Raw genomic sequence first — 19492 nt, 5'->3', positions numbered from 1 at the left:
TCTTTAACCGAATGGTTTACAAACGGTCGTTCTGATTGGTGTACTACACCATCTTTAAACTCTCTCCCCACCTCTGGGGAGAGGGCGCTTTATGAATTTCACCATAGCAAACTATCTTTGACCATAGCAGCAAAGAATATATCACAAGAATGAGTATTCCGCGATTTTTGCATGAGAAATTTGTAACAGAGAGCTCCAGAGAGTGATGCCCGCCCTCATAAGGGCGGATGTATACATACTAAATAAGACTTGATTTAATATGTCACATTAAATAGAATTATGATAATAGTTTTGCAATTGTAAACTGTTTTATAATACATATTTATTAACAAACTAGTGTACATTCACTTTTACAGACAATTATTTACTAACATGCTAAGTTAGTTCACAAAAAAGGCCTAACACAGCAACACCAAAAGTCAACGAATTGTTACTCAGCTGAGCACGGCCTATTCTTTACCATTGCCCGTGTACTACTCTACGCCCGGTAAATTAAGTATTGTTTTTATGATATAAATTAGTATAAAATACATGTTATTAATAGGAAAAATTGTTAAATGTCATTAACATTTATTTGTTTTACCAGAAACAAGTTAAATATAGGAATATTATTAAACTATCCTACGTGAAAACGCGTAAACACCAACACGCCCGGTCACGCTATTGTAGCGCCCGGTTGATAAAGCAAACTGTTTATACGGCAGTTTTTACTAAATAAATTGCATAAAACGAACAATTAAATATCCAAATAGTATTTAACATGATGTTGGCATGTAGTTGATAACATTTTTTATCATGAAAATACTACCGGTGGTCCAGCCTTTGATTAGTGAAACCGTCACAAAAAGTTGTATACATCCCAGATACATCCACACTTATGGCGGCGCCCTACCACATGGACAATATTACTGTTACAGGGAAAATCGCGAATTCTATTTAATGTGACATGTATAATATCTATTAAATCAAGTCTTATTTAGTATGTATACATTCGCCCTTATGAGGGCGGGCATCACTCTCTGGAGCTCTCTGTTACAAATTTCTCATGCAAAAATCGCGGAATACTCATTCTTGTGATATATATTCTTTGGTAACACTATCAAACTTTATGTTACAAAAAATGTTGTGATGTGGACACGATGACGTCATATCAATACCATATTTGGGCATATCATCATTACCATATTCAGGCACATCACATTTTTTTGTCAAAATAGTTTGATAATGTAAACAGAGGTTTAGTACGTTACACAATGTTTACTAGGCCTACTTAATATCATTTCTCAAAGACAATTGTGGCGTCTCATATTTATATCGATACAGTTGACTGATCTTATTAATGATCGTGTGCGCATGTGTAGATGGATTATGTTTGTTTACATTTTGCTCAGTCATGCATGCAAGATAAAGGGGGAAGTAACGAAGTAGTGATCACACCCATCTCGTTCGTGGTTACAGTGTGACAACTGAAACGCTTCTTGCCTGTTTAAAAGCCATATTGTAGTTGTACACACTTTCATCAGGAATTAGGTAATTAAAATATTGTAGTACTGGTTTTGGCTGTTACTAGCTGATTCCTGCACAAACGTGGAGTTATCACGGCGAGTGAAAATACTACCGTGTCATCATCATGTATTTGCAAACAAGATCTCTATGGTGGGCGATGAGCTCAGCTTTGAGGAGGAGCCCCAGCATGACTCAGCAAATTATAAAATGTAATTTTTCTGATGGCATACGAAATGGGTTTAAAGACATGGTTGGGAAAACACCCCTTATTCGACTCCCAAAAATAAGTCAAGAAACTGGCTGTGATATCTTGGTGAAAGCTGAATTTGCGAATGGTGGTGGTTCAGTAAAAGACAGAGCAGCTCTTTACCTTGTGAAGATGGCAATGGAGGAAGGACGCTTAAAAGAAGGGGGAACCGTTGTTGAAGGCACCGCTGGAAACACAGGAATAGGTTTAGCACACGTCTGCAATGCTATTGGAATGAAGTGTGTCATTTTTATGCCAAATACTCAATCTCAAGAAAAAATAGATTTGTTGCGGACTCTCGGTGCGACAGTATATCCGGTGCCCGCTGTACCATTCACGGATCCGAACAATTACAATCATCAAGCAAAGCGATTTGCTGAAACCCAAGAAAATGCATACTGGACAAATCAGTTCGACAACACTGCCAACAGACAGGCACACATTGAAATGACAGGTCCCGAGATTTGGGATCAAACCGGAGGTAAACTTGACGCAGTTGTCTTTGCTACCGGAACCGGGGGAACGCTAGCTGGTGTTGGCACGTTCATGAAAGAAAAACGATCGGATATAAAAGTTGTACTAGCAGATCCTGAGGGCAGTGTTTTGTACAACTACATCAAACATGGGAAGTTTGAACGGAAAGGGAACGGTTCCATTACTGAGGGAATTGGTCAAGGCAGAGTTACGGATAATTTAAAAAATGCTCCAATCGACGACGCTGTGCATGTCACGGATAAGGAAGCTGTTGAAATGACATTTCGCCTCTTGCACGAACATGGTTTCTTTGTCGGAGCATCTTCGGGGTTGAATGTAGCAGCAGCAGTTCAAGTTGCTAAAAATCTTGGTCCAAATCATACCGTGGTCACTTGTCTTTGTGACACTGGTCAGCGCTATTATGCTCGTTTGTTTAGCAAAGAATGGTTAGAAAGTAAAGGGCTTTTAGATTCCGTTCCCAAACAGTATTGGGAACATCTGCATTAAGATGTAAGAGAGGACTAACGGCGTTTCTGGGAGATGTCAACATTATTACACTGCAGCAGGAAGTTTAATATTGTAGATAGATCTGCTACAAGATTGGTATAGCAGCGAGGAACAGGTTGGAGAGATACTGTATGCATGATAATTAAATAATGAAATATTAACTGTATTTGCTGCAATAAGCTACTGCAAGCCTGCTATAAAGAAACATACACTCTTCTAGCTAATATTATAAGCTAGAATTGTTATATTTGCTGATCGAACATTTTTTGTTTTAGCTACTGCAAAAATGTAGAATTTAGAATATTTTTAGAAATTTACTTTTTAGAAAACTACTGTATAAAACATAAACATTTATGAGGAAAACACTTTGAATAATGGTATGGTATTTTAAATGATTTTAATAGCTAATATATACAGAACCAAATACTGGTTAATATAATACAAAGTACATACAGTACTAAAATAGTATTCGAAGAATCAAAACATGTTATATAATTTACAATTAAATTTAAAATATATTTTTAAGCACTGGATTCACCGTCCAATATACATATATCCAGTTATTCAAAATATGTTAATTATAGTAAATTAATTTTAATTTTGTTTTAAATAAAAAAAGAAATAAATATAATGGTGCCTTAGGAATTACATATATTGATTGGTATTTATTTTAAGATGTATTGCCAGGAAGATTTGATATTTAAAAAGATAAGGATGGACTGCCAATATATAATTATAAAACCACCTTGTAGGAGGGCAAGTAAACCAAACCAGTGAACATCATAGATATCTTACTGTAGTGTAAAGATGCAACAACTCAACAGAATTACAATAGACAATTTAATAGACTATTACCGTATATCCTCTAGTATAATCCCCCTGGAACACAAAATTGGGCCTATTTTAGGGGTGGGACTATACTTTGGGAAACCATGGTTCTAGAATAAAATGATTGGTAAGCATTTCTTGTAAAAATTCCTCTGAACTGGCTAGTGAGAGAGGCATACATCCAGACCAAAAGTGAATGCTGGGATAATACAGGGAATATGCCGGACATAATGTAGGGGGTGGGTCTAGACCTGAAGTGGGATTATACCCAAAGATACATGGTATTATAGATCTTACAAACAGAAAATTCACTATATCTGTCATGTCATCGTTTATTTCATAATCTATTTGTTTATTTGAGTGCTAACTTTGGATCCGTTAGTAAGCTATGCATACTGTTTATCGTAGATTGTATCTATTTGTTTATTTGAGTGCTAACTTTGGATCCGTTAGTAAGCTATGCATACTGTTTATCGTAGATTGTATCTTCTGACCCAATTGGTTGTATCGTTTCAGTAGAAAGCCCTCAAGTTCTTGTTCTCGTTTTTCTCTGAAAATATAATTACAGTACTGCATATAAATGGAAATAAAAACATTGTTTGAACAAAGTTAAAGATAGAAGATAAATATAATGATAATAATCATTTTCTCTACAAACACTGAAAACACTGATATGTCACGACAAAATATTGTCTGAATTCTTGGATGGATGGATGGATATTGAGATGGAAATTGAATTGATTGCAGTTTGTCATTTACCCCAAGGATTTTCAGAAAGAGAGGGAGACAGAGGGACGGGGACTGTACCTTGTTAATAGGTTTATTTGGATATATTTTTTTAAAGTTCAAATAACAGAAGTAGTTAGTAACCGTCACTAAATTTCAATTCATTGCTTTAAAAATGGGTTAAACATCTTTTGTATGATCAGAATGTATTGTATCTATATACAATTTACAGAGTTACAGTACAATAAGTTACTAATAAAACTAGAATAACAGGAATACTCAACACAACAAAGGAATGTTTAAACTATAGTAGTAGTGGTACGGTATCTATGAATCAGTGTTCAGGCTAAAATGATAACAATGTTATCATTTGACCCCATAAAGGAATTGTTTACTATACAAAGATTAAAATACTCAAGTCATTCAATCTTTTGTAGTAATTTATTGGTGTATAAATATAAGAAAAATAAGAATATAAATTCCCAACACCATAATTCAATTCCCATATGTATATGTAGTTTTTTTAAACAAATGAAATAAATTATATACTGCAAAGAGAAATATTGAATAAAAGCAGAATGAATGAATGAATGAAATTAAACTCAATTCACACAATTCAACTAATTTCCTACAATTCAACTTGTTTCTCACAATTCAACTCATTTCCCACAAAATTAAATTCATTTCACACAATTCAACTCAATTCTCACAATTCACCTAATTTCCTATAATTCATCTTATTTCCCAAAGTTCAATTCAATTAAATTCCCACAAATTAACTTGTTTCCCACAATTCCTTACCTAGGTACAGGGCCTGTACTGGACACTGGGTTATTGTGTGATGGCAACTTAGTTCCGTAAGGAAACTCATCAGTTTCTTTATCATCGGGTGTTAGAGGGCGGTCTATGAGTGTAAATTCTGCTCTCACCATATTGGGTGTAAGCATTAGAAGATTTTCTCCTTCATTGTCACGTTCTTCATCCTCATCACTTTAAAACAAAAACAAAATAAAACTTATTGAACATACAAATTTTACCTGAAAATTGAAAGAAATCTATACTTTGAATAAATGACAACATGTCAAAAATAAATTTAAATTACCAATTTTCTGTGAGAATATTTTCCTTGTCTTCTTCTGGTAAGCCATCCAGCAATGGGGGAACTGATACTGGAAGTAATTCTGAACTGAATGGATCCGTCCTAAAATCACCATGGAGATGATAATCAAAGTATTGAATATAAACAAGAGATATTATAGTGATATAGTGCGGAACCCTATTAGGGGGCCACCATTGGTACCCAATAAAGTCTTAAAACATTAAGCTCTGTCTACACTATCAAACTTTATGTAGCAAAAAAATGTGATGTGGCCATATGGACATGATGATGTCATATCACTACCATATTCAAGCATGTCACTACCATATTTGGCCACATCACACTTTTTTTGTCAAACTAGTTTTGATAGTGTAGACAGAGCTTTAGTGTCCTCTTAATAGAGGTGCCCCCTGAATGTGGGTTGGCAGTATTAGTGTTAAAACATATATTTCATCTCACTTGTTTCACAATAAAGTGTCCCCTTATTAGGGGTGTCCAATGAATAGCAGTGTCCCAATTGAGGGTTTCTACTAACTAAGGCTATAATCTATAGCTTGCCTTTCCAATTAATATTGAAATATGCCCTCTTCAAAGAGTCACAGCTCTTCCAATAGTAAGGATTTTTATAAATGTAAAGCTCTGTCTACACTAGCAATCTAGACAAAAAAGTGTGATGTACCCCAATATTCACTATTCATACCTGTACAGTATATTATAAATATTTTGGTATAATTTGTTTTATTAGTATTTTAAATATGTTATATATGGTCTTTTTATATTTATATTCTTGCCAAGGAAGACAATTTTCAAATAATTTTACTTATTTTATGACGAATAAAATTGTATCTATCTATCTATCTATCTATCTCTCTATCTATCTATCTATCTATATATATGGTGGGGATATGCTTAAATATGGCAGTGATATGACATTATTTTGTCCATATATATGGGCACATCAAAATGTTTTTTTTCACATAAAGTTTGAGGACAGAAACAAACATCATTTATACACTGCCAATGTAAAGAAAGATAAAGAAAGAAAGAAATACCAATTGCTTCAGTAATAAAATACATTTCAAAAATATTTGATTTGACAAACTCACCACCTAGGCACCCAGACATTGGTTAGTGTTGGAGTGTTGGCTAGTGACACAAGACCTTGGGATGGGAACTTTTTCCACTGCATCACATTCTTAATGACATCCTACAAAGGAAATAATTGACATGATTCTGTTAATGAACTTAATCTAATAAAAGATCGTAATCTGCTTAATTAATACTTCCCACTGTACGCTGAATGTACAGTATGTGACATGAACGCGACATTTTTTCAGATGACAAAAGGGGGTATTTAGGTCCTTTGAATGTTACCTTTACCAATAGCTTACAACATTGCACAAAATTAATGTACCACGATAATAAAAAGCTTTAAAATTAAATGTACTTTCATAGTCTTGTTTAAAATAAACTCCTTACCTCTCTATCAAGGAATATTTTTGTTGTGTTTCCATGTTTACTATTCTTGTTGCTATGGTTATATTGTGGTAAAGGGCAAAGGTTAAAGTCTGGGTCAACTTCCGAATAAGGTAACGGTGGCAGGAATGTCTGTAGTCCGGGACAAGGGTTCTAAAGATAAAAAAGAAATATACAAAAAGTCAATAATTGTATGCATGCAGTGTGAAGAGAAAAGGCTACCAATAGCTTTTTATAAAAAAACTTCAGAAAATTTATTTTAGTAGCCTAAGAGGTCTATTAACTAAATAAATTTTTAGTAGCCTAGGAGGTCTACTAAAGAACACTAGAAACTTACAAATATATGCAATGGTGGGTACTCTGTGGGTTTAAATAGTGCACCTGGTGGTACTAACTGTAGAGTGTTTTTTCCCGGTCCTGGTGTAGTAACCAGATGGTCTTCTTGGCTATTCTCCATTTGTTCATCTGTCCAGGCTGTCTGAGGTAATGGCATATTTATTACTTCATCCTAATGGAATTGAAACAAGATGCTGATGAAGCATAATACATTGGTATATGAAAGAAAGTATAAAGCCTTATCTATCTACACTATCAGACTTTCTGTCACAAAAAAATGTGATGTGCCCATACAGGATACATGGACATGATGATGTTATATCACTACCATATTTGGACACATCATACTTTTTTGGTCAAACTTGTTTGATAGTGTAGACAGAGCTGGACATCATTATGTCCATATTTGGTACATCACATTTGTTTTTGTCGCATAAAGTTTGATAATGTAGACAGAGCTTAAGATTAGGTCTAGGTGGTATGAGTAAATAATCATGATAAATTGATGAGTTTAATATAATTATATACATAATAATTATAATTACATCAGCTCCATTTCTCAGTGGTCTTGCTAACTTTGGTGGAACATAACCCAGAGATGCCTGGTGAACACTATGTGGTTGGTAGCCCATTGATTTATAATGCCTTGGTACCTGAAAGAAAATATACTTTTTTTTACATACCCATACAATAGCACGCAATTTCTTAATAACAGGATGGATAAACTACTACACTATCAAACTAGTTTGTGCCCAAATATGGTAGTGATATGGCCAAATATGATAGTGATATGGCCAAATATGATAGTGATATGGCCAAATATGGTAGTGATATAACATTATCATTTTCATATATATAACATTATCTTGTTCATATATGGACACATCACATTTTTTTGTCACATAAAGTTTGACAGTGTAGACAGAGCTTAAGTCTCATTAGATTGGTTAATTAGGTATAATTGATAACAAAAAATGATGATCATTGGTGAAAACGAACGATACTAAATTAAAACTTACAGATAAGTCTGAGAAAGATATTTCCTTTTTGACCACCACGTCTGACCTCCTAGTTGGCACCAGACCTAATGCGTCTGGTGCCATGTCATCCTTATAATCAGGAGAGGTATACGATGGAAACGCCCACGATTTAACTCTATCCGTACTTATATCCAAAGGAGGAACATCCTTTAGGATTTCCTCATCTAATCTTTCTCCATATGTAACTGCAAGAAAATCAATTTGTAAAAAGTATTGAAATTAAAGGTCTAATATTAAACACCAGTGCTGTAGAAATGAGAATAAAAGTGATGCAGTTGTCGCACCAAGAGGAACAATCCCTTGTGAGGCCCACGGGATTGTCAAAGGCCTCTGTCAAAAAGGTTGAAACCTTACCAACCACACTGGTGGCTACGGCCCTGAATAACACAACAAATTTAGCACTTCCAAAATTGAAAAATGTACCCTTGCCTTATAGATAGTGGTGCTTTGTTAGGCTGGTCCGAGACAGATTTGAACTATGACCCTTGGATTGGACAGCATTCCACTTTAGCCTCATAGCTTGATGATGTTAATCATATTCATTGAATATATAAAGTAATTTAGGAGAAGACATTTTTGTACATATCCTTATAGTACAGGAAAACTATGAAATATGGTTGAAAAAATTGCAACAGAATTTATTTCACCACAATGCATTTCTATAAGGTCCCTATATGAATATACTAAAAGTCTAGAAAAATCCAGGTAGGGGAAATAGGTTTTTTTAAACAAAATGGCCGCCAATGGCAAAAATTCCTAAAAAAGGACAAAAAAACATAAATGATAGATCTAATTACCACTTTATAACAGTTTTTACAATGGTTTATATATTTCTCTACAATTTCGAAGATCTGACCTACAATAAACACATTATTTTAAGTGCTGTTAATTAGAAAATGGCCGAAAAACAAATGTTTAAGTATCTAGATATATCCCTATTGTTATAATAATATATAAAACGCAGTTCTTCCTATGCTTAATACATAGGATTACGGTGTCTATTAATAAATCAGTTCATTCACATTTGTACTGTTATAACAATATATTACAACATTGGTGGTGCCAGTGGGGAGGGGTATAGGGATGGGAGATCAAATGGGAAGGGTGAGGGAGTCTGTCCGTTCCCCCATCCCCTCTCCACAATTGGCTATTTTTTATGTAGACAATATGATGATATTTCCTAATATAAAACAATACCCCATTGAGTGCTGTTTCAAGGATTTTCATTTTTAAAAGTGAGTAAAACTACCCTTTACCGGTATAATATTATCGGAACCTGTGGGTGCGCTCCCATTGATGGCCCAGCCAATTGATGCTGGCTGCGCTCTCCACCCCTCCCCTCCCCCTCATCGGGAAAATCCTTGCGCCACAATCTATTACCGTATTTATTCGGATAAACGCTACATTTAGAAAAATCGAATAAATGCCCCCCTCCCCCTCCATAGGACATCATTTTGAATAACCTACGCCACCGCACCCCCTCCCCCATCGGACATCATTTTGAATTTATTTCCTCGAATGTACGCCCCGCCACATGCATATTATACACAATATTGTATTTTAACACATCTCTATTTGTAATAGAATTCACTGAATGGTGTTGTATTTGTTCATATCTAAAGGGTGTATTTATTTGATTATACACGTTTCCCACATTACACCCACAAAAATATACGCCTCTCCGAATAAACTCCTCACGACGATTACACGCCCCCACTACCCTCCTTAAAAATCAACCACCAAGGGCATTTATTCAAATAAATGCGGTAATTTCACTTTCATCTTGTCATATCTCATCCTCCATCTATTGGTGGGGAATTGAGCATGTGCTGATGCCGTGGCATTCTTAAAAAATAGTGGAGCAGCAGTCCAAACCATATTTTCTGCAACGGCAATTCCTTTTACTACAACCTTATTTATAGGTACATCTAATCAACTTTAATAGTTTCTCTGGTGCTGGTAGTCAATTTGTCATCAATACTTTCCATCCCTAGTCTGTGGGTTGAAGAGTATTTCCTATCCACTGCTATACCTGGTAATAAAGACTCACGAAATGAAATTTTGCAGCAAGGGAATAGATTTGCTTTTTGCAACTTTCTCAAAGAAAAGAGGCTGTCTAAAGTCTCCATTGACTTCCCTTCATAATATATAGGTACCAATGCCAAATTCCTGATGCAATGTTTTCTTTTTTTTTTGGAAACTGTTTGGTTTACAGAATTTGACATACAACTCCTACTGTGATGTGATGATTTTTAAGACCAACACCTTTTCCTAAACCAAATTTACTTACGGCCCATAATTATAGCCATTAAACACAATAGTTTACTTTGCCTTCACATAACGTAACAAACATACATGGTACATAATAAGTGTCTTGAAATGTTGCTGTTTCGGGCCAAGAGGTTTGATGTAGCAAACAGTGGGCAGTGAGATGAAGGTTTGTGAGTAGTCTAGCAGTGTGTATGGAGTCAATGGAGTAAAAGAGGGCTGCAGGAAAAGTATAAGATTTTTTTTTTGACCAAATGATGCATTGTGTATGACTGTCTCACATAGATGATGAAATAGTATATGTGAGGGAATGTGCACTGCTTCTTTATTGATGAATATGGTTGGTTTGACCCATGTGTTCTTTCCTCTTAAATTTATATTCTGTCACGGTTGCTTCATTCATTGATTTAATACTGTATGTTCTCGATGGGGGAGCACTGTGAATGCATGTAAAGTCTGTCCTTGGTGTGAAGCTCTGTAAAAATTAGTTTGCTTTTTATACATGGAATCCAGGGATATGATACTACATCCTATCTATTTGGTATAGGAAAAGGTCTTAAAAAGTCTTAACACCTGGGCAGTAGTATGCTTACAAACTCTGTAAAACCAAACGTCTCCGAAAAAAAAGAAACCATCGCATCAGAGGAATTGGCATTGGTAGCTATACTGTATGGAGGAGGAATACGTTCTGGGAGAAAGTAGCAAAAAGCAAAACAGCACTTGAAATAAAGTCTATACCCCCTACAACAAATGCTGCAAAATGTCATTCCCTGTGTGTATATTACCATGGTACAGCAGTGGATAGAAAGTACTCTTCAACCCACAGACTGGGGGATGGAAAGTTACAAATGGTGTGATGTGTCCATTGATGACAAATTTACCACCAGTACCACTGTTTGTGACGAATACCACGGCATCAGCACATGCTTAATTCCTACCTATAGACAGAGGATGATAACTGGACAATGAAAATGAATGGATTAATAGATTCTAAGATTGTATAATTCTATTGTTGTGACAGTACAAATGTAAATGAACTGTTTTATTAGACACCGTAGTCCTGCATTATAATGCATAGGACTACGTTGTCTATTATTATAACCGTGGTGATATCTTGATACTTAAATGTGTGTTTTTGCTGCTAAATAGCATTTAAATTAATATGTATATTGCAGTTTAAATCTTTGACACTAAAGAAATATAAAAAGCATTATAAAAACTGCTATCAAGTGGTAATTAGATATAAAATATATGTTTTTTGTTCATTTTTAGACATTTTTCGCCATTGGCGGCCATTTTGTTTAAAAAAACCTATTTCCCCTACCTGGATTTTTCTAGACTTTTAGAATGTTCATATAGGGACCTTATAGAAATGCATTGTGGTGAAAAAAATTCTGTTGCAATTTTTTCAACCTTTTACTGATTCTGAGCATATCTTTCCTGTACTATTAGTTTTATGGAATAAATTGATTTTGAATGACTAATTGATTGAAGAATGAATATAAGTATTGACTCTTCCATTTATTTTAGGGAAGTCAATATCTCATGTAAAACTGTATCTACGATAAACTTAGAAAATGTTGACACTATGGTTACCTGAAAGGGGCCTGCCGGCTCTGCCAGATTTAAATTCATCAATCAGTTTTCTAATGATTGGTAACCTTTTGTTTACTCGATTTCTGATAATAACTTTTCTAGCTGCTTGCTGAAACCTGTTAATTGTTTCATGTCGTAACCACCACATGTTATTTTTATATGTATCGAATGTTGGTTCATGGGATGGTATCGAGGTAGCTAATCTGTATGTTCGTCTTGTAGAATAGCCAGTTTCTTCTCTACCGAATTCCACATGTGGTATAGGGTCTCCCCTTTTAAACTAAAAAAAAGAAAAATAACAAGTAATCTTAATGACTATTGTTTATTATAGAATGGAGTTATTTCTCCATGATTATAGTGATGAAGAATGCTATACACAAAATATTGTTAATTACAATAGTTAATAAAAATGCTAATGTAATTATAAATTTTATATATCTATATATACTTTCACTTGCACAGATGAAGGGCTAGTGTTGCTTGAAAGCTTTGCTAACTTTTCTGGCTGTTTTACTTTATCGTTTTGATTTAACTTTTCGCTCTTTTTTTGTATGTCCATTGAGATCCAGCCAACTGATAGTATACCCACAGCATTGTCATTTTTTCAGTATTTTGCCTTTGGATTTATATACATATATACTATATATATATATACTATATATATTTTCCACCATAATTGAAGGATTGTTGCATCTGATTGGTTGACTGAACCTACATGATAATCTTGTAAAGCCTCTGCTCTACTATCAAGAATTTCTTGCCGTTCTTCTATCGAGATGTTTTTCCTACCGAGACAAACTTGCCTGTAAAGAAATACAACACTGGTATTGGTAAGTTATAGAAAAGAGAGAGAGGAAAGGAGCGGACGAAAGTATACAAATATACTACTACAATAAACAATCAGGTAAAATAAAATACCATTCACAACTGGAATTTGGGAAAATGTTTCCAGGTGTCAGAAAGAACAGAGACCCAAGAAAAAACAGTACAGGAGTAAAGGGTCTTCCAAACCTGTACCAGCACGGTTCCGGCGAATCGAACATCAATGATTGGTTTATGCGCCAATCGATATGCGCGCAGCCGCATGAAAACAAAACATTGACGTTCGTTTTGATTTGCCGCCGCTGGACCAGAACGGTGCAGGAACAGGTGTGAAAGACCCTTAATGCTGTTCAAAAATGTAAAAAATCCAAAAGTTCAAATCTAGTTGTTAAATGAAAACCGTCTGTGCTAATATGAACATAATGAACCACATTTTTTGTATTTGAGAACATGTGATTACTTACCATCTAAGCTGATTTCGTCTTTCAGCATCAATGTCCTCTTTAAGCTCTTTCTCAAATAGCGCCTCCTAGTAGAGAAGTAATAATTATAAAGATATGCCAAAACATTTTTGTGTATAACTTTAGAACAACTTTAATCTCATGTTTAGTGGCGTAATGTCTATGAGCGCTTATTGGCTATGAGCGCCACCAGGTTGGGCCCTAAAACTTAAGGGGCAAAAGGCATGAGAAGCCCTAATTCAACTACCCTTTAGGAGTGCTAAACCAGGAGGCATTGCACCTGCATTATAACACTACACATGATAGTGCAGAATAGTTTTGTTACAAAGAAATGAATTATAGATTACCTTCATTTGTCTGGTTGAACTTTGACCATGTTTTTTGGATAAAACAGCTGAAACAGAAATTAACAAACTGCTTAAAAGATATTAATACATAAAAGTCATTAATTAATTAATTAATTTGGCCAAAAAGAACCAAATCCTTGAAAATAATTTCAAGAACTAAATAATTTAATTCAAACCTTCTCGAAGATCTTTAACTCTTAATTTGCCGGCTTGTTGAAGCAGTACACTATTTACAGCATGCTGTGAGTTCAAGTTTGGCGGAAATCGTATCCCATCTATTTCAACTTCCTTTTTGGTTGCTTTGATTTTGGCTGTTGAAACTTGGGGACGCTTTTTAATTTTTGCTAGCTTCTTTTTCCTTGCTAATCCGATAGGAGTTATTGAACGTGGGTCAAGATTAGAGGTCGCATCAGATAGGTCATTGGTTTTAAGATTCAACTCAGTCCTGATGAAAAAAAGACAATTATTACTCTCTATAAGACAAATGTTATCACATACAATAATGATAAATATTATTATTACCTTAAAGATGTATTGTCCCAAAAAATCATGAAAAATAAAGATTTATAAAATTAGACTTTTATTAGCCCAATTTTTTATTCACTTTTATATAAAAAAAATTAAATTATTAAAAATTAATTATTTCACTTATAAAAAATTAAAACAGTTTAATTTTAATCAAAAACAATTACTTTTTGCTTTAAATTACATTTTTTTCAGGTAAATAATTTTTTTTTCGATCCAGTGTTTGGTGAAAGTGAATAACTGTTTGTGACATTAAAATGGCATATTCAACACACAATGAAATAAAAAAAATTTTTTTAGACAATATAATCTTTAATTTATATAGAATATCACAATTTCTCAGATAAAAACACTTACTGAGCTAATCCTGGGGCAGAATTACCAGAAACAGCACAAACCAATGGCTTGGATTCGAATTGCGATATGAACACCTGGAATTTTAAATGTGCTGTGGTGTAATCCGTCGGTGTAAACGTTATAGATATTCTGCACTCTCCATTGGCTGGTACAACACCTTTAATCGGTTCCACGTAAAAGGACGGGTGAGGCTGGATATATGTGATCAAGAATTCAAAGTCGATTGGTACATGACACCTTAGCGGAAACGATTGAGTTTTACTAAAAGAAAAAAAAACAATTATTTATTCACAAGGTTTCCTAATTGAACAATGTCCGAAATCTACAATATTTTAATTAATTTAAAGATTATCCCCCCGAAAAATTTTTTTTTGTTTAATATGCCATTTTAATATCACAATAGTTATCCACTTTGACCAAAAATTGGATAAAAAAACAATGTGTTTAATTGAAAAAACTGTAACTTAAAGCAAGAAATAATAAAATTGGCTGCCAGCCAATAGATTTTTAATTGAATTTATTCATTTATTTTTTTTATTTTATAAGTGAAAAAAAAAAAAAATTTTTTTTTTTTTCCTACGGAAGTAACTTCATTAAAACTACGAAATAAACTATTCAAAGTCTGATTTTATTAATCTTCATTTTTCATGTTTTTGGGGGACAATACATCTTTAATAAATTAAATAAAAATAATTGCTATATATATACCTCTGCGATATCGGAGTTGGTGGAAACCGTACAATCTGAGGAAAGTCTGATGTGTTCATAACCGGATATGCATGAATGGGCACAATTAAGTTACTATCCCCTTTACAATGTATTCTTATGCAGTCATAGAAATAGCGCCATTCGTCCGGTCTGAACTCAATCGTGCAATCCATTGTAAGTCCAGGCACAAGTCTGTCACCTTTCGTGTACCAAATTTTGAAATATTTTGTGGTTGGTGGGATTATATGCATCTTGACAACTTCAGTGGATACATTTCCTAATGTCTGAATAGCAACAAGAGTAGGTTATTATATTGATAAATTTGTTTAAAACTCTTTGTGACTCTACTGCAATTACAAAAAAAGGATCAACATATGGTGTGAGTTTTAATCCTCAACATGGTTTCTCACTCCTAAGGACAATCGAAGCATATTGATCGAAACGTCGAGAAATTCAACAGTTCTTTTCAGAACTAATATACGTGGTACTAACATTTGATTTCGTCATGCAAACCTTCAAACAATATATCAACATGTCTATACATACAAAAATACTTATCATAGCAAATAAGTGTTGAAAATAAACTAATTAAATATTCATAAAAGAAATATTATCAAGAAATCCTATCAAAATTAAGATCAAGTTTTATTTCATTTAAAAAGTTTAGGTTTAATTCTAAATTGGCTTTCATGCCCAATTCTTTATTACAGTCTTCAGGAGATCACATTGTTTCTGGGCCAGATATTTTTCTGTAGGCCTACATTGTTTTAAAAGTATACTTACCAGCGTCAGTTTGTGCAGCTTCCCAGGTGCAAAGCCAGCAAAATGAATGGAAGCTGGTCGTGCCTGGATTAGTTCATTCTGAGATATCTTGTGGAAAATTTCTAAAATAAAATGTAAACATAAAATATATAAGAAATACAAATACATACAAAAATAATGTATGTCTACTCAGTTGTAAATGAGTACCTAGGCCTAGTTGAAAAGGATAAGACCAAAACATTCGTACAGTAAGCTCAATGAATATTGGATTTACATATTACATAAAGTAGGGGGTGCGGTACTCGGACGATAACACCATAAATGTACACAATTGCTGAAATTGTACATTTTGACAAACTTTTAGAATTTTAATAGAAACTTACAAATATAACTGTAATAATTTAGTGTCGCCAAAAACAGCAACTAAATTCATATCTACTGTAGAAGGGCTCTGGATTACATAGGCCTTCAAGGATCGATACTCGGACAAGTTTTTTGGTACTCGGACGCCCTCAATGTTTTGTTTATATTTCACATTTTTTTAATTAAAATATTTTTTTTTTTTTTTTAATATACAAATATAATCATTTTATTATTTATATTTACCAGTACAAAAAATAATTTCAAATTTTTATAGAGATATTGAATTACTTTATCAGTCATATCGTGTAGCGGCCATTTTTTGTGTGTTAACAACGAAGTAAGAGTTAAGAACCAACTATTAAAATCAAATTTTTTGTTACTTTTTACACATTTTAAATAATTTTGGTGCAGATTTTATAGACCTATTACCTTATAATGTTCTTTAAAAACCCAAAATCATGTGTGACCTTGAACTTGACCTCACATAAATTACTGGTTTTAGAAGCGATGTTCATGGAAAATTGTAATTTTTTTTGGTTACCCAGCGACGTTACATCGTAATTAATAATTCATGAAGAAAAATTATTGGTCAATATGGTGTACATATTCATAAGTAAACAGTATCAGGTGTCTGACTACCAACAATGTCCGAGGACCGCGCCCTCTACCTTAGACATAGGCCAACTTACTTGTGTCCAGTAGGTGATTAGGAACTGGACTTGCAGTGTGCGGTGCTACCAATGTATCTGGTATTGCATATGCCGAAGAACGTATTCCATTCTGAGACAGGATGTCTATCTGGGATAATGGCCTTGCCACCGCCATGGTGCTGCTATAGAAAATAAGATGAGTTACAGTAACAAAATACAAGCAAATATTTAGTAGTTAGTTAGCCTAGGGACCAGGGTAGTATTATAGGCTAGGCCTATGTCAGTAGTATAAGTAGTACTGTGTAGGAACCGTAGTCCGTACTGTCTGTATTGTAAGTATGCCTAGGACCAAAAAAGGAAAGAAAATTAGCTTTCTATCTTCATCATGTTCATGCATGAATGGATGGTATTTCTATAAAATAGTCTATAGGCTAGGACTATTTATTTATTATAGGCCTACATATATTTTAAAAAGAAACCTTAAGTACGTTAACCAAATTGGTATGATGAGCAAGTCAACCTAGGCTAGGCCTACTGTAGGCTAGGTAGGCCTAGGCCTAGCTAGGCCTATAATCTCACTAAAATGTTCCGATCTTTGTTTATGTTTTGTTGCATATTTGAATGTATTATTATAGTTTATTATGTTTAGATTCAACCTGTTAGTGGCGGTTTCATCGCTGTTGGTTGTCAACTGAATAAAATAAAAAATAAAATAAAACTTAAGTTAGTAGGCCTATGGGGCAAAACGACCCCAGTCTGGCATCGACAACCACAACACCCCGGCTCTAACTTCAGTAGTAAGTAGGCCGTAGTGCGACTGTTGGCCTAGCCTAGTATATACTTACCTGCAAAAGACACAATTATACTATTTTGTTTTTCCCCACTAACTTACATTATTTAACATAATAATTCAAATAATATGTCATTATAAATTAATCATAATACCGTGAAAACCCTCAGAATAATTAGTTTATTGCTGTCAAATCGCTACCAAAATATTTACACACTGTAGGCAGCCATCTTGTCCGTAACTATGCAGCCTGATAACTCATCGGCGGAGGGCGAAGCGGTGTCAAAATAGTTTGCTCTGACCTTCTAATTTTAAAAATTTAAAATCGGTTAGAATTTTTTATATAAATATAATGAACGTAATATGTCGTTTTTAATTATTTTAACGACCTTATGTAATTTATTGTAGCAACTTTGATGCTAACTTTTCGCGTAGGAACCTTCATATGTTAGAAATGCACTGTAGCTATTAACCAATCAGATGGCTTTATTAGTAGTCTCTACATCTACTATATCGGCCCTGGATCCTCCTCCCCTTGTTGCACGTGGCGCCGTATGGCGGTATTTTCCTCGTATTTTCCTCTACCATTTACGCAAGAAAAGCAGTTTCATAGACTTTTTCTTTTTTTGTTGCGTGTGAGTGTAAATCGCTATAAACCATTGGTAGGAATTATTCAGAAGTATCCTATGCTGACTGTCTAGAAGTATGCCTACAATGTCTAAACAATATTTTTTAAAGACCGCATTTTAGGTCTATTTTAAAAACGAAAAGTCATACTTTGAATATCATCTTGAAATACTGTATCGAAGTTGGGATTTTTAGAATCTAATGAGGGCTTAAATAATAACTATAATCACTGTAAAAAAAAGTGACATGAAAAAATAATATTAATTTTTTTTAAAGAATATGAGTAGACCTTTTGCAGTTTTAATAAGTCAATTACTTCCGTAGAAACCTCCACAACATTTTTTTTTCGCTTATAAAGACAAAATAAACAGTTAAATTCAACCAAAAACCTATTGACTTTTCAAGCCAATTTTTTTCAGGTAGGCCTAATTATATTTTATTTTTCGATCCAATGTTTGGTCAAAGTGAATAACTATAATTATGTGACATTAAAATGGCATATTCAACAACAAAAATATTTTTTCAAGGGGACATATGTTTAACAGATAATGGCCGCTGTAACAGCCTAGACATTGTAGTGCAAGCATGATCTTTGTCCCATCCTTTGATGAGTTCATTAGAAAATCTGTTTTTAGTTTTAAAAATCGTGTGAACGCAAGTAGTAATTCCTTGATCATGGCCATTATGTGTCAAGAATGCACATACAATGGAATGCTTTGTTGCATTGACTTTATATATTTACATATCTTTGTTTTTGTTCTATGAGCTGTTAGATTAAGATTTGTTTTTTCTGTCTTTTGCTAATGGATATAATATTATGTCACCATGATATTCCGAAATAAAAAGATAAATGAAAATCAAAATATTATTACATCAAATCATAATTTGTATTACGTTCCCGTGAGAGAAATTAATAATTTATTAAACAGCGCCCTCTAGTTGTATAATTTATTATTCTCTTTATTATTCATCATAAA

General features: G+C 33.8%; 2 protein-coding genes across 2 annotated transcripts; one reads left to right on the top strand and one right to left on the bottom strand.

The window, feature by feature from the left end:
* Window positions 1–1423: 1423 nt before the first annotated feature.
* On the top strand, window positions 1424–3199 carry LOC140056836 (uncharacterized). Its single transcript, XM_072102372.1, has one exon. The coding sequence runs from the start codon at window positions 1631–1633 to the stop codon at window positions 2732–2734; it is 1104 nt and encodes a 367-aa protein (XP_071958473.1). The 5' UTR covers window positions 1424–1630; the 3' UTR covers window positions 2735–3199.
* Window positions 3200–3240: 41 nt separating this feature from the next.
* Window positions 3241–18126, bottom strand: LOC140056748 (cilia- and flagella-associated protein 221-like). The gene is made up of 18 exons (XM_072102257.1): window positions 18044–18126; window positions 17138–17277; window positions 16107–16207; window positions 15324–15607; window positions 14616–14876; window positions 13910–14178; window positions 13734–13780; window positions 13390–13454; window positions 12819–12906; window positions 12104–12383; window positions 8219–8424; window positions 7745–7852; window positions 7201–7371; window positions 6867–7016; window positions 6494–6594; window positions 5391–5489; window positions 5090–5278; window positions 3241–4112 (listed from the first exon to the last, which is right to left on the bottom strand). The coding sequence occupies exons 2-18, from the start codon at window positions 17271–17273 to the stop codon at window positions 3986–3988; spliced, it is 2682 nt and encodes an 893-aa protein (XP_071958358.1). The 5' UTR covers window positions 17274–17277; window positions 18044–18126; the 3' UTR covers window positions 3241–3985.
* Window positions 18127–19492: the final 1366 nt, after the last annotated feature.

Source organism: Antedon mediterranea, chromosome 1 (assembly GCF_964355755.1).
Source record: "Antedon mediterranea chromosome 1, ecAntMedi1.1, whole genome shotgun sequence".
Taxonomy (NCBI): Eukaryota; Metazoa; Echinodermata; class Crinoidea; order Comatulida; family Antedonidae; genus Antedon; species Antedon mediterranea.
The sequence above is the reverse complement of the archived record's forward strand: the minus strand, read 5'-3'. Positions and strand labels throughout refer to the sequence as shown.